This window comes from Gobius niger (genome assembly GCF_951799975.1).
Source record: "Gobius niger genome assembly, chromosome: 1".
Lineage (NCBI taxonomy): Eukaryota > Metazoa > Chordata > Actinopteri > Gobiiformes > Gobiidae > Gobius > Gobius niger.
In genome coordinates, this window is record NC_136852.1 from 22,124,063 (window position 1) to 22,138,204 (window position 14,142).

The 14,142-nt window shown below is 43.2% G+C and overlaps 1 protein-coding gene across 2 annotated transcripts in view; it reads right to left on the reverse strand.

Moving 5' to 3' along the window:
- Nucleotides 1-7,648: 7,648 nt before the first annotated feature.
- The window catches only part of st3gal4 (ST3 beta-galactoside alpha-2,3-sialyltransferase 4), a 39,002-nt gene continuing 32,508 nt past the window's right edge, over nucleotides 7,649-14,142 (reverse strand). The window contains exons 11-12 of one of the 2 annotated variants that reach the window (XM_079557899.1): nucleotides 8,518-8,670; nucleotides 7,649-8,442 (exon numbers count right to left, since the gene is read on the reverse strand). In XM_079557899.1, the coding sequence (XP_079414025.1) occupies nucleotides 8,353-8,442; nucleotides 8,518-8,670 (243 nt within the window). In that variant the 3' untranslated portion in view covers nucleotides 7,649-8,352. The remainder of the gene's footprint in view (nucleotides 8,443-8,517; nucleotides 8,671-14,142) is intronic. The other variant, XM_079557900.1, reaches the window with a different exon arrangement.

Below are 14,142 nucleotides of genomic sequence, written 5' to 3' on the forward strand. Positions count from 1 at the left end.
GTCAGGAGGCGACCACTCACGGGGGTCACGTGTGTTAAAAATATATCCGTTTACTGCACTGTACCTTATCCCATGGTGTTGAACAGGGCTTGAGTGTGCAGTTGCATATAATGTACTGCATATAAGCTGAACTTTGCTCTACAGAAATCAATCACGGCTTTTTGAAAGAAGTAGATTCCACTTGCAGCGTTAATTGTTGGTACGTGGAAGTATTGTGCCGGCATATTACATTATATCATTGTTGGAACAAGACATGAGCATAGTCACCGTGTTTTATATGTTTCCTATAAGGTTGTATGATTATATGAAATGTGTAACATTCATGTATTCTATTTTAATTGTTTTGTAATTTATATTGTGTCAGGACCCCAGGAAGACTAGCAACCACTTTTGGGCGCTAATGGGGATCCTAATAAAGAAAGACGAATAAAGAATAAAGACATTTTCAGTCGCATCGCTGCCTTTTGACCCTTCTCCATCACTGTCACGTTCATCGATTTGAAAACAAAGCGTTTTGCTCAAGGACACAATGAAAGCAGGGATCAAACCACCACCCTTTGTGTTCGTGACTGAGCTGCAATCCATTCATTTATTTTTATTTATTTTCTCTATTTTACAGGGGAGTCCCAGCCTCAGAGGGGACTTTTCCAGTTCAGTTAATTGTGTTTTATAGATATAACCTTATATTTATGACTTGTTTTTGGTTTGTGTATGATAGATCATATATTATCATAAGTTTTTCCCATTGGTTTCTAAGTATGACTCATGATGAAAGATGAAACGTTGCATTTGGTTTATAGGGTAAACTGTTTATTATGCTCTTCTTTAGCCCTTGTGCCTCACTTCGCACTCTGGCTGGGGGTTCAAACGTGTGCTTACAGTATAACACATATCCCCCTCAAAAAAAGAGCTGACCTGATTTTCAGTTGTCATATAAACAGCCCGCAGATTCACACAAATCCAATTATATAACTGCCTGTTGTGTAAGGGGGATACACACACCATCCGCAGCCCAGAGACAGGGACCTGGCTACTTCTTAAACGCTGTACATCGGCTTGTGTTAAGAATTTAACATCTGTAATGATTAGCGGCGTCTCTCCGCAGGCTTTTAGCACAATGGTGGCGGCACCTTGCATGTACGCACATCGGGAAAACACGTGTGGGCATGACATGTAATTATGTAGCAGGTGTGAGAAGGGAATACGTGGCCCTAATGTGCTTTGAAGGTATTTGAATGCACAGGGCGGAGTGAGAGAGGATGCCGTTACATCTGCAACAATACACCAACATGCTAAGGCCTTATCAGTCATTGTAGGGTGTTAGTGTGCCAGACCTGTTTCCAAGGCCTGGGAAATCATCTAAAGTTCACAGTTGTGTCACACAGAGAAATAATACCAATGACCAATCAGGAAAATATTAAAGAGTTAATGACAGATTTATCTGCATCATCTTAAAACTAGCATATCTGGTTTGTGTAGTTGTCAATTTCTGTCAAAAATGGTCCAAGGAAAGAACAGTGAAGGCTGGCTAAAGTGCAGATGAAAAGCTCGTTTATAAGTGTTCAATAATGCACTGTTCTTTTCCCCCGTCTTCCTTCCTTCCTTCCTTCCTTCCTTCCTTCCTTCCTTCCTTCTTTCCTTCCGTCCTTCCTTCCTTCCTTGCTTACTTACTTCCCTCCTTCCTTCCTTCCTTCCTTCCTTCCTTCCTTCCTTCCTTCCTTCTTCCACTAATTTTCTTTATCACCTTTTTTTTTATTTAAGCTAGAATTATTCAACAACCATGTCCCCACTTCATGCCTTTTGTATCGTCTCATAGATAAACTCCCATCTTAAAGCAGTACTAAGTAACTTGTTAACCTAAATAAATCACTTTCGTAGTCCGTCTGGGGGCAATACAAGTGTTAATGATTGTTGGATGATTGGGGGGTCGTTCATCTCCAACTGGTGTGTCCGGCCAGAAAACCACACTTGCAGCTTTCCCTGCACCGGGTTGGAGGCCCCAATATAGCTGCAATATCCCTCTTGTCCTTTGTCTTTTCTGTCAGCGTAGTATTTACTTTCATTGACAATTAACGAGTAAAAAAACGAAACATGCTATGACACCTGCAGTGGCGCTTATGGCCTCTAGGGGCATGAGTTACTTAATTCTGCTTTAAAGTTGCATTTTGCAACTTTTTATGTAAGAACATTTTCAATTTGTGCATATTTGACCTTTTAGTGACTCAGCGACCTTTATTTTCCCCCACAGTGTCTCTATTATGCTCTGGGATCAATTGTTTCTGGGGTTTCTGGTAGCTTTTCACTGCTGACGGACCTCCTCACGCGAAAACCTACAAAGCAATTGATATTGTAGAGTTGTAGAGGCCACTGTGAGGGAAAGTAAAGGAACCATGATAACCACTCTTACAGCCATGGGTCACAAAAATTGTCAATTACGCACAAATATCAAGTTTTTTTTCTTCCCACATTTAAAAAAGTTGCATAATACACCTTTAAATACATCAATAATCATCTAATACTCAGGTAATACTACACCCTATTTGGCTTCTCATTCTCCTAGTTTTTCAAAAGGGATGAGTTCATAAGTAATGTTTCACAACTTTCTGGAAGCAAAGTGTAGCTATATTGTCACTTTGATGCCAACCTCCTAGTTCCTGATCAACAAAAATGCTTTTTTTTAACTGATGCACAAAAAATGCCTTTAAAATACTGTGTTCCCTCTCCCATCGCCTTTGTGACCCTCCAAATGAAGTAGGCTCGATTCTACATCAAGTGCACATCAGCGAGTTACCTATTTTTAGAAATGTACCATCATTATCATGTGAAGCGTAATGAATCAGCTATAATCGTCTTTTAATGTCATTAGAATAACATGCATTGCCCACCACATTACTTCCAGTCTCTCCTGCATTAGGCTGACTACATCCTTATTTTGACTGAGAGCAGAAGCTTGTCACTCTGATTTCGTTGAAGGGCACATTGTCACGGCTGATGTTGTACAATATGACTAACCGCACTTAATAGACGCCAAGGGCAGAACTCCATTATGTCAACAGTAATAGTGCCGTGCGAGTACTTCCATCCGCTCAACTGTGTTATAGTCACATTCACTTCTGAGCAGCGGTTACGTGTGTCTCCAGATGTTCGTCCCGGGCACGTGTGGAGTCGTACCGGAGTCTGCATGTGCTGCGAGTTTTGTTCTAGCTCTGGTTCACTTCGACAGAGCCGCTGCATCCAGGGCCGTAGCCAGGATTTAAAAAACAGTGAGGTCCGGATAATTCTTTAAACCGGGGGGTCTGGGGGTCCTCCCCCAGGAATTTTTTAAAGATTCAGATATAATTTCCTGTATTTTAAGTGATCAAAAACACTTTTGTCTCATCCTTGAGCCATTTTCAAAAATTGCTTTTTGTTGCACCATTTGGGACTGAAGTGAGTGAATGTGTGAGTGAGTGGATGGTGGTCGGACATGCAGATGGTGCAGACTGGCCTCACTTCCATCAGTCGACCCATGGGCAGTGGGTGCAGCCGTACACCCCCTGAAGTGTTAGGTGACGAGTCACGTACCCCATACTTTGACATGATGAATATCACAAAACAAAATATCTATTTAACATCTATTTCATCCATTATTACTGTGAAGCAGGTTTTCCAAACAGTTTTGCTCGCCTGAGTGAGAGGCAAGAAGAAGGTCTTGTCCTAAATAAATACTGAAATGTTAAATGAAAATTGTTTTGAAAACGAGGCTGTGGCTGTGAATGGGTAAAGCTGAGTGTTTTGCTTTGGCTCATTCTGAACATCAGACTCTGGTTTGGACACTGCGCTCTGGCCCCGCCCCCTCTGCGTCGCCCTCACTGTCAAACCACTGGAGCTACAAAGGTGAATGCGCTGGATTAAGCTCACTAAAGTGAAGATCATTTATACGCAGGACAATCTCTGCATGAGACAGAAACAAAGTGAGCAGCAGAGGAGGAGGCAATGATGAGGCGCAGACGCTTCTCCTTCTCCTCTCGCTCCTCAGATCAGAATGAGGAAAACTCCTGTTGTAAATCGAGGTCACCGTGACGGCGCGCGCACTGGCTCCTCTCTCTTTATGACAGAGAGTAAAGAAATTGCATCTCAATCAAACTTTGGCGCGGTTCATGCGCTGCTGTTGTAGTGAGGCTGACGCACAGCCGCGCCCCCGCCTCAGCGGAGTTTTACGCACTCTGGTCCAAAGCGGCTCATGAGGTCCGGTTTCAGAGTGGACACGTTTAGGTTCAGAACAAGCTCATCCACGTCTGAACTAGAGGCTTTTCCGCCTGTAGAAGCGCGTGTTTACAACATTCATTTGCGCAGGATTCAATGTGTAAAAAAAAAAAAAAAAAAAAGCAAAAATTTTACCGAGGTCCGGACCTCGGTGACCTCAATGGTAGATACGGCCATGGCTGCATCACTGCGCCAGTGCAGCGCAAAACTATTCAACTATTCTACTGTGCAAGCCACAGGTAAGGTCTGCCATCTAGTGGTGACACCCCTTAGCACAACAGACGCGACAGAGGTGTGGGGGATTTGCTTGGACTCGATTTTTGAGTCTACAAACAGCAAACAGTAGGATCTAATTATCATCGGCTCAGCATTTATTTCAGCTGCGTAATATCATAGCAAGCTCTGTACCCTTGCCCCCCAAGTCGCTCTTGAATTTATGGTCACACTTATTGATAACTACACCTTATTTATACTTAATAAATGATGAGTTAACACTTTATTCATCATGAACAATTCATTAGTTAAGTGTGACATAGCTACTTAACCTCTTAACCCCCGCCATTTTCTCCAGTTTGGCTTTACCCAAATCTAAAAGCTTCTCGACTGGAGCTTACAGCCAGTAGGCCAGTGTAACGCCTCATTTGAAAGCTACAAAATGTATATACACGGGTGTTTTTCCTTGCTTTGTTGCTGTGTTGCTGTAACGTTTTTATTACATTTCTCATTGCTTTTTTTGAATTGCTTTTTTGTCAGTTTTATCTAGATTAACCACTACAGTTAATGCCTAACTCATAATGAATAGTTCTTCACATATACTTCAGTTATTCATTCAAGTAGTTATTAAGTGTTTGTCACACTTAACTACTGAATTGTTCATGATGAATGTGTTGGAGCCATATATGCTTTGATCTGTCCTTTAGCCTCCTGCCACTGTGTGGCGCTTTGTGTGTATCATATGTGATTGATTACCTGCCCTATATAAGGGGGAAGGGCACGCAGGTGTTGCAGTGTAGAGGTATACAGTTTTTCGACCGTGTCTATGAGTTTATTGTCTGTGAAGCTGTGTATTTGTGGATGGCTAAAGGTAATGCCAATAAAACCTCTTTTGGAACACAGTATTTTTCATGGACTTTGTTGGAAGACGCGCGTCCGAGACGCCTTAAAACACTACAGCCACAGCGGACACTGCACAGGGCATTTTGGCCGCTATATTTGTCGAAAAACTGCCTCAGGCACCGGGCGTTACGTGGTGGCGCCTGCTGTGATTGGCACGGCACGGTTACCTGGAGTAAAGGACCCACCAACTACCGTAGCGGAGATCGTCGCGAGGTCTACGGCGAGCCGGCGGACTGTTGGCGGGAGGAGGAAGGAAGGGGACGGTATCGAAGACGGACGGCGTCCTCTCTATCTATTGCGGTGGCGAGGCAGGGGAGTCGACGCGGGAGCTCCACTGTCTCAGCAGAGTGGCTGCAAGCAGCACGAGGGAGCGGCCGCAGCGTGACGCCAGCCTTGCGTTTGAAGCCTACACGGGTACGCGCAATAACTTTGCGAGTCTGGTCGTTTAAAAGCGCATGACTTGACCATGATGGCGCACGAACAGAAAACTGACTTTTGGGAACGGGACTTGGTGTGCACTGTAAAAAAGAACACTGTAAAAACTGCGCACAACCCACTTCAATATAACAATGACAAAATAAAAAGTGAAATGTCACATAAAGACGCTCGTGACAGTTTGAAGAAAATGAAAGCTTCGATGGCAGCTACGCTTGTGAAGGCAAAAGCTGAGCATGCTGCGCTATTGGTTAAAGCTTCATTTATGGAACAGCAAAATGAGCTTGAAGCTAAGCAACGTGTTCTTCAAAGAAGACTAAAAGAACTGGAGCTTGAAACTAAAATAGCTGAGGTTACTGCAAAACTGGCTGTTTTAAATGCTTCAAAGAAACATAGGCCTAAATCTGCTAAATCCAGTAGGCCTACAGCTCAAGAAAAGCCCCAGCCTAAACCAAACGACACTCAAGCCTCGGCAGAATGTGTTTCTGGTGAAACAGGGGCCGGTGACAAATTTGAAGAAATGGACTGGGAGGGACCTGAGATCTATGTCCCATTGGTGAGTCTTTGTGCTGATACTGGGGCCGGAGGTAAATTTGAGGAAATTGACTGGGAAGGACCGGAGATCTATGTCCCAGTGGTGGTTCCTTGTACTGATACAGGGGCCGGTAACCCCACTGAAAAGCACACTTGTAATGAATCCTCGCACAGTTCTCTACCTGCTGCTCCTGAACACCAACCGGAGGTTCAGGTTCCTGATGTGGACCTGGTGGAATCGGCTTCAGTCTACTTGGACATTGAGAGCAGGTTACGTGTTGACCAGCCTCTTGCTGAGTTGTTTTTTGCAGGCTCTAAGGACGAGGAGCCGGAGAAGACTGCCATCTCTGTCACTGTGGAGGAGGACAGAGACGGGCCAGTTCCAAAATGGCTGCCACGTGGGCTAGTTAGTGGCCCATCCAAGGATGCACTGCCCACAAATGACTTCCATCATCTTGCAGTGAACAACATCACGGTTGTTGCACTGTCCCCACAAACTCTTGGAGAGTCAAGGAACTCTGTAAAATGTACTGTTGCATGGATGTTTTTTGCTTTGTTACTGCTTGGTTGGCAAGCCCACAAACTGTTTCAACTAAAGAGTTACAAAGCCTTCAAAAGAAAAAGGTGGAAATGTATGTATTTATTCTAAAGTAACAAGGATGGAACGCTAATGCTAGTTATGAAATATGTTGAGAACTGACAAGATTTTTGGAATGTGGATAATTGGTTTGTTTGAAAATGTGTTCCCAAGAAATGTAAAAAACGTACAGAATGTCAAGCTTTGTTATGGCTCCATATTAAATTTGTATTTAATTGTTATCGCTCCAGGCTCAAACAATTAAGGGGCCGGTGTGTTGGAGCCATATATGCTTTGATCTGTCCTTTAGCCTCCTGCCACTGTGTGGCGCTGTGTGTATCATATGTGATTGATTACCTGCCCTATATAAGGGGGAAGGGCACGCAGGTGTTGCAGTGTAGAGGTATACAGTTTTTCGACCGTGTCTATGAGTTTATTGTCTGTGAAGCTGTGTATTTGTGGATGGCTAAAGGTAATGCCAATAAAACCTCTTTTGGAACACAGTATTTTTCATGGACTTTGTTGGAAGACGCGCGTCCGAGACGCCTTAAAACACTACAGCCACAGCGGACACTGCACAGGGCATTTTGGCCGCTATAATGAATTAAGTCTTAATTCATTGTTTATTTGGCTAAATATGGTGTAGTTATTATAACATGTTGCCCAAATGTATGTTTTGCTACTTTTGTAACACACAAGTCAAAATCAAAGTTTGAACAAAAGTTATTTTATTTTGTACAATAAAATATCCAGTGGCATCCACCTCACAGAAATGACAAATAAATTAACAGGAAAAAAATATCCACTACCACTCAAAAAGTGAAACACTTTTACACAGGCCTACATTAGTGCTTATGGCAAAATGCTTTTATGCATTGTAAAGCATGAGATCTATGACGACGCTCATCAGTGAAACTAAATAAACTCAGACCTGGATGTCTGGGAATCCCTGTCTATTGAACCAGAATTTGGCAGATTCAAACATTTCTCAGAAATCCTCAACACCTGTGCACTGCTGTGTGTCACTGCCATCCGGGAATTTAGTTACTGACTTTGGCCCTGGAGAAGTGATTTGGTTAATCACAAAATGTCAAACCATCGAAGAAAAAAAAAAAACTAGAACTGTCCAGCTGTCTCGATTTATCGGACTTTGTCTAACCGAAAAATGATAACTTGATGCGAGAGAGAAGAGATTTGAGAACTCCACACCCTTAACTACAGAAATATAACAGTATAACAGTAGAAATTGTGTAATTGATTTGGGAAACACAATAGAAAACTGTGATCTCTGGATTAATGTTACACACATTTTTATGCCATTGTCAGATAAGGCACTTTGTCAACAGACCTGTTCTTACTTTTGGCGTTTCTATTAAACATTGTACAAATGCCAGTTGAACGTTATCAGTTCGAAGGTGCATAAAGCCCAATTTTGAGCGTCAGTGTCATAGATGTGGATGAAGATAAGAGATGGCTCCTGCATCCTCCAGTCTTTTTAAGGCTTCAGCTTCATGATTGAGATCATGATGAGAGTTCTGACCGATGTAGAAAATAGGGCTTTAGTATTCATCCATATAGGTGCAAAGGACAAAAACATAACAGTTCCTCACCTTCATAGATCTCATAGTGTCATATCCAAAGTAGTGGACTGGATGGTGTTGGTTTTTCGAACTTGGATATCCAAACCCAGCAATATGGACCACATCACAGTAGTTGAGTGCAACAAAGACAGTGAGGATACCCGTAGTGGGATGCGCCGTCTGCTGAAGGAAATTAAACATTATAACAACAACCAACACACGTAGGCTACTCATTTTTTACTTTAAATTAATGTGGTTTGATAGTCACAAAAAACTTTCCAGAACGTATGTGCGTAGTAGTCGGAAGATACCACTAGATAGCAGCACAGAGCAACTGACCATTGCTCAGACAGAGCTAGACCTGTAGCTCACCAGTTCCCAGCCTTTTGTAACTAAAGCCCCCCATGCGTTTGTTGGAATCAGAACGGCAGCATACACAGCGGTGAAAGTTCCAAAAATATATATGTAAATGTAAATTGGGGCCTCTTTTTTTTTTAATCCTTTCATTTGTCTGTTGGTGACAAATGTTGAGTCCCTGAGTGTCTGACCTTAGAAGTTCAAAGGCAGTTTCATTTGTCTTCCTTTGAGGGACAAGTTGTTGGGACAGACCATAAGATCAAGGTTAAGGTGTACTTTATTGTCCCCATAGGGAAAGTAGTCCACCCGTAAGGAGCAGTGACCGCACCCAGGGACCCATTTCCAAACGTCAAGCCAGGCTAATGATCACAATCACCTGGCTGGAGGATGAACCTATTGTGCATGTGAGATACATGCACATGCTACTTGCTGATACACAGGCTATGGCGCTATTATTGTAGCAAAAGAGTTTGTTTTGTGGCCATGTGCGTATTAGTGCAATAGCTTAATCTGTAAGAAGAAGTGAGCATAGTTTTTGCCATTACATCAGTATTCAAATGCTGCTTTGTTATATAGCGCCATAAGCAGCATAAATAAATGCTGTGCATGCCTAATTTGATTCAAGTTGATCAATATACATTTTTCTGTTAATGGCTCCACAAAATCAAGCACACTTCCGCTTCCCATTACAATAGTACCTCTTGGTGAGTGAAGAAAAGCCCAACACATGTACTTTTGCATTGGACTTAGACATTTTCCATTGATATTCCTCACAAGATGATAATACACACCTGAGAATGTAATAGCACATTCAAATCTCTTACTATGCACGTTCACATTATTAAATATGCACGAAGATGAATATAGACGCACACAAGTACGTACAAGTCCTTTTGCCACCATTTTAGACCCCATGTAGCGGACCCCAGGAATGAATGAGACGGAGAGTTTCGAACGGGTGCAGTAGTTCTTTACTGTTGGTTGCATCAACATAACGCACCGTGAAAACTACAAAAATAAACACAGCAAATATGCTAATTAAACATGTGCTCACATGCACTTGACACACACAAATGAAATTAAATTGGAGTAAAATGTACAAAAATTATAAAATAATGTCCACCACAAACACGAACCTCGCTCCGCTTTCCTCAGGGCAGCTATCTTGCATTAAGTTGTCCAAACCAGACAGAAAAGTCCATCATTGCCGTCACCGCTGCAGTCCATGTAGCTCAAGACGCATGGGACGAAAAGTCTGTTGACTTCCGGGTAAGCGAAGAAGTAAAAACTAGGCGCGAGCGCCCTCTAGTGGACAACTAACATACATTTACACTCCCACCAATCATGTATAAAATTTTTAAACAAATACATGATTCACAAATGGGCGTAAACAGAATGTAAAATTGCAAAAACATGTCTGACGTGAGCATATCACGCGGGAACAACGTCCAATTATCATTACCAGTTACTTTGCTTTAGTTACTTTCTAGGAGAACAACTAGTTTTTGGATTGGCCGCTCAATTACATGGGGTTTATAAGGCGTGCCTTGTTTCTTTGGCGTATTACGATCACCTATTTGAACTTTTACTCTGCGCACTAAACCATCATCTTCTTCCGCTGCTTCTATAACTCGGCCAAGTTGCCATTGGCTTCTAGGAAGCATCTCTTCTTTGATAATGACTATGTCATTGACTTTTAGGTTTCGACGTGGTACGTGCCATTTTTGTCTTGTGGAAATGTTCAAAAGGTATTCTCTTTTCCACCTACTCCAGAACTGTTCCGTGAGATATTGAACTTTGCGCCACCTCTTCCTTGCATACAAATCTTCTTTTACAAACTTTCCAGGAGGTGGTAAAGCGACTTTGGATTTCATGAGTATTAGGTGGTTTGGAGAAAGTGGTTCAGGCGACTTTGGATCATTGATTGTGTCAACACTTAGCGGTCGTCCATTGATTATTGACATTGCCTCATAGAAAAGTGTTCTGAGGGAAGCATCATCCAACCTTCCGGAACTCTGAGCGATTGTGGCATTGAGAACATTGCGGATGGTTCGGATCTGGCGTTCCCACACGCCTCCAGCGTGACTAGCAGATGGGGCATTGAACACAAACTCACATTGTTTGTCGGCTAAGAACACTTCAAGGGCATTGGTGTCACATTGTTTGAGAGCTTCTCTAAGTTCATTTTTTGCGCCCACGAAGTTTGTGCCTTGGTCACAGTAGAGCCTGCTTACAGCTCCTCTTAGACTGATAAAACATCTCAAGGCATTAATGAATGAATCTGTGGACAAATCTTCGAGCATTTCTATGTGGACTGCACGTGATGAGAGACAAGTAAAGAGTAGTCCGTATCGTTTGTGCTCTTTACGGCCTTGTTTGGTCATGAATGGTCCAAAGCAATCCATTCCACAGTACACAAAGGGCTCTGAGATTTCGACTCGTTCCTTTGGAAGCTCGGACATACGTTGTTCTTCAGTCGGGCGTCTTAACTTTCGACATTGCACACATTTGTTTATCATCTTTGCCACTTCCTTACTTCCACCAATCACCCAAAATCCATTTGCTCTTAACTCCATCAATGTTTGACTTCTGCCTTGGTGGCAGATTTTGGAGTGGTAGTGGGACATAATCAGATTTGTTATGTGATGATCTTTAGGAAGTATAATGGGATGTTTGAGTTCCTGACCAAGAGTGGATTTCTTTAACCTGCCTCCAACACGGAGGAGTCCCTGATCCAATACGGGATCTAATGGAAACAGAGGACTTGGACTGGGAAGGTTTTCTCCTACCTTCAACCTTTCTAGCTCTTGGGGGAAAGCATGCTGCTGCAAAAGGCGTATTACTGTGTCAGCAGCTACTTTTCTTTCTTCGACTGTGACAAGATTGACGTGTTGAGTTTGTTTTGATCTTAGTCTCTTTATCCTAGCGATTACTTTGAGAAGCATTGACCAACTAGAGAACTTTGTGAGACGACTTAAAATGTCATTTAGTTTGGTTGTTTGGGTTGTGAGTACGTTGACAGCTTTTACTTCTGGATCTCCAACAAGCAGTTTAGCTGTCTTGTTGGGAGTGAATGGGATGTCTGACTCCCACAGAAACTTTGGGCCGGATAACCAGTTAGTTGACCTGAGATCAGATGCACTGAGCCCCCTAGAGGCATGATCGGCAGGGTTTTGTGCCGTGTCAACATAATGCCACTGTTTGGGTTCAGTAGTTTGCCTGATTAACTGGACACGATTTGCGACAAAAACGTGGAACCTTCGCGCCTCATTGTTAATATACGCGAGGACGACTTGGGAGTCGGTCCAAAAGTACTCATCATCGATGTGCATTTCAAGTTCTGCCTTTAGCATGACACTTATTTTAGCTGAAGTGACTGCGGCTGAGAGTTCTAGTCGTGGAATGCTAGTGACCTTTGTAGGTGCGACTCTTGCTTTAGCAATCACTAAACTACAATGCACTTTGTCTTTGTCATTTTTGTACCTTAAGTAAGAGCAAGCACCATAGCCTACATTGCTGGCGTCGCTAAAGTGATGCAGCTCTACTCTCACAATGTTGTCTAGATCGGGTGGATGATAACATCTGGGAACTGAGATTGTCTTTAGAGTTTGCAAACCATTCTTCCACTCCTCCCACCGTAAGCGCAAGTTTTCAGGAATGGGATCGTCCCAACCAATGCCTCTGCGGCACAGCTCTTGCAGAATGCTTTTACCACTCAGAATAAAAGGAGCTACAAAACCGAGTGGGTCAAACAGGGATGAGATTGCAGACAGTATGCTTCGTCGAGTGGGAGTTTGCTCTTTTGCGCTGGTATGGAAACTGAAAGTGTCTTTTTCGATTGACCACTGGATACCAAGCACTTGTCCTTCTGATGTTGAATCAGGTTTGAGATTGAGAGGCTCAGTGTTATCGGCTCTTTCTGAAGACTCGAGATGAGAAAGAGCGTCGCTGTGGTTTGAGTTGAATTTATGCAGACGTAAACCTGCTAGTTTGCACAGTTGTTGGGCTTCTTTAATGAGCTCTTTGGCCTCGTTCACTGAGGGTACACTAGTTAGCCCATCATCAACGTAGAAGTTCTTTTCGACAAAGTCTGCGGCTTTTGGGTAGTCGGATTTGTGTTGCTGTGCTAGGTATTTAAGGCCAAAATTTGCACAACCAGGCGAGGAGCCAGCACCGAATAAGTGGACAGCCATTCTGTACTCTTTGGGCTCTGTGTCCAATTGGCCATTTTCCCACCACAGGAATCTCAAGTAGTTGCGCATCTCAGTACAGACAAAGAACTGGTGGAACATCTTTTGGATGTCACAGATTATGGCCACTATTTCTCTTCGAAAGCGACATAATACTCCCACCAACGAGTTAGTCATATCAGGGCCAGTGAGGAGTGTATCGTTCAATGAGATGCCGCAAAACTTAGCTGAACAATCAAAGACAACTCGCAACTTAGTGAGCTTCTTCGGGTGGTACACTCCGTGGTGTGGGATGTACCACACAGTCTCGTTCTCAGTTTCAAGAAGGGCCAGTTCGGCATCACCATTACTAATAGTGTCTCTCATGAAGGCTGTGTAATGTTCATGATACTGTTTGTCAGCCTTTAACCTTTTCTTAAGGTGGTGCAGTCGGACGGTGGCTAGCCTCTTGTTATTTGGAAGGTCTGGTGGGAGATTGTCTTTGAAAGGGAGGGGCATCTCGTAGTGCCCGTCTGGCCTTTGCACTATTGTGTCACTCAGAAGTTGAATGAAGCGCACATCATCTTGAGACACATACTTGTCCTCATAGTTTCTCTCATTGAAGTCTGACTCCAAGACTTTTAGCACATCAGTAGCTGACGGTGTTGGGACTTCTTTCACTTTGATACGGTGCACATAGCTCTGATTGCCTTGTCTGTCTAAGTGGGGATTTGCTGACCCAATGATACTCCAGCCCAGTATAGTTCTTTGAGCAAACGGCTCGTTAACATTTCCAGTAACTACCTCTAGAGGCGCTAGGGCTGATGGGCAGTCATAGCCAATTAACAACCCCACATCACAATCTTGGAGTGGCTTCATTTCATTGGCTAAGGCTTTTAGGTGTGGCCACTGAAGTGCAGTTTCTCTGGTGGGAATATGGGACTTGTCAACCGGGATAAAATCTCGAGAGTAAGCTTGATCTATTTGGACGTGGGCATCAGAGTCAAACCCACGCACTTGCAAGTTGCAGGCAAGTTTACTCGCTACTACAGTGTCGACAGAGGTCATTGTACTTAGTTTTAACTGCACTGGTTTAGAATCAACATTCAGTTCAGAGGCCAAATCTCCT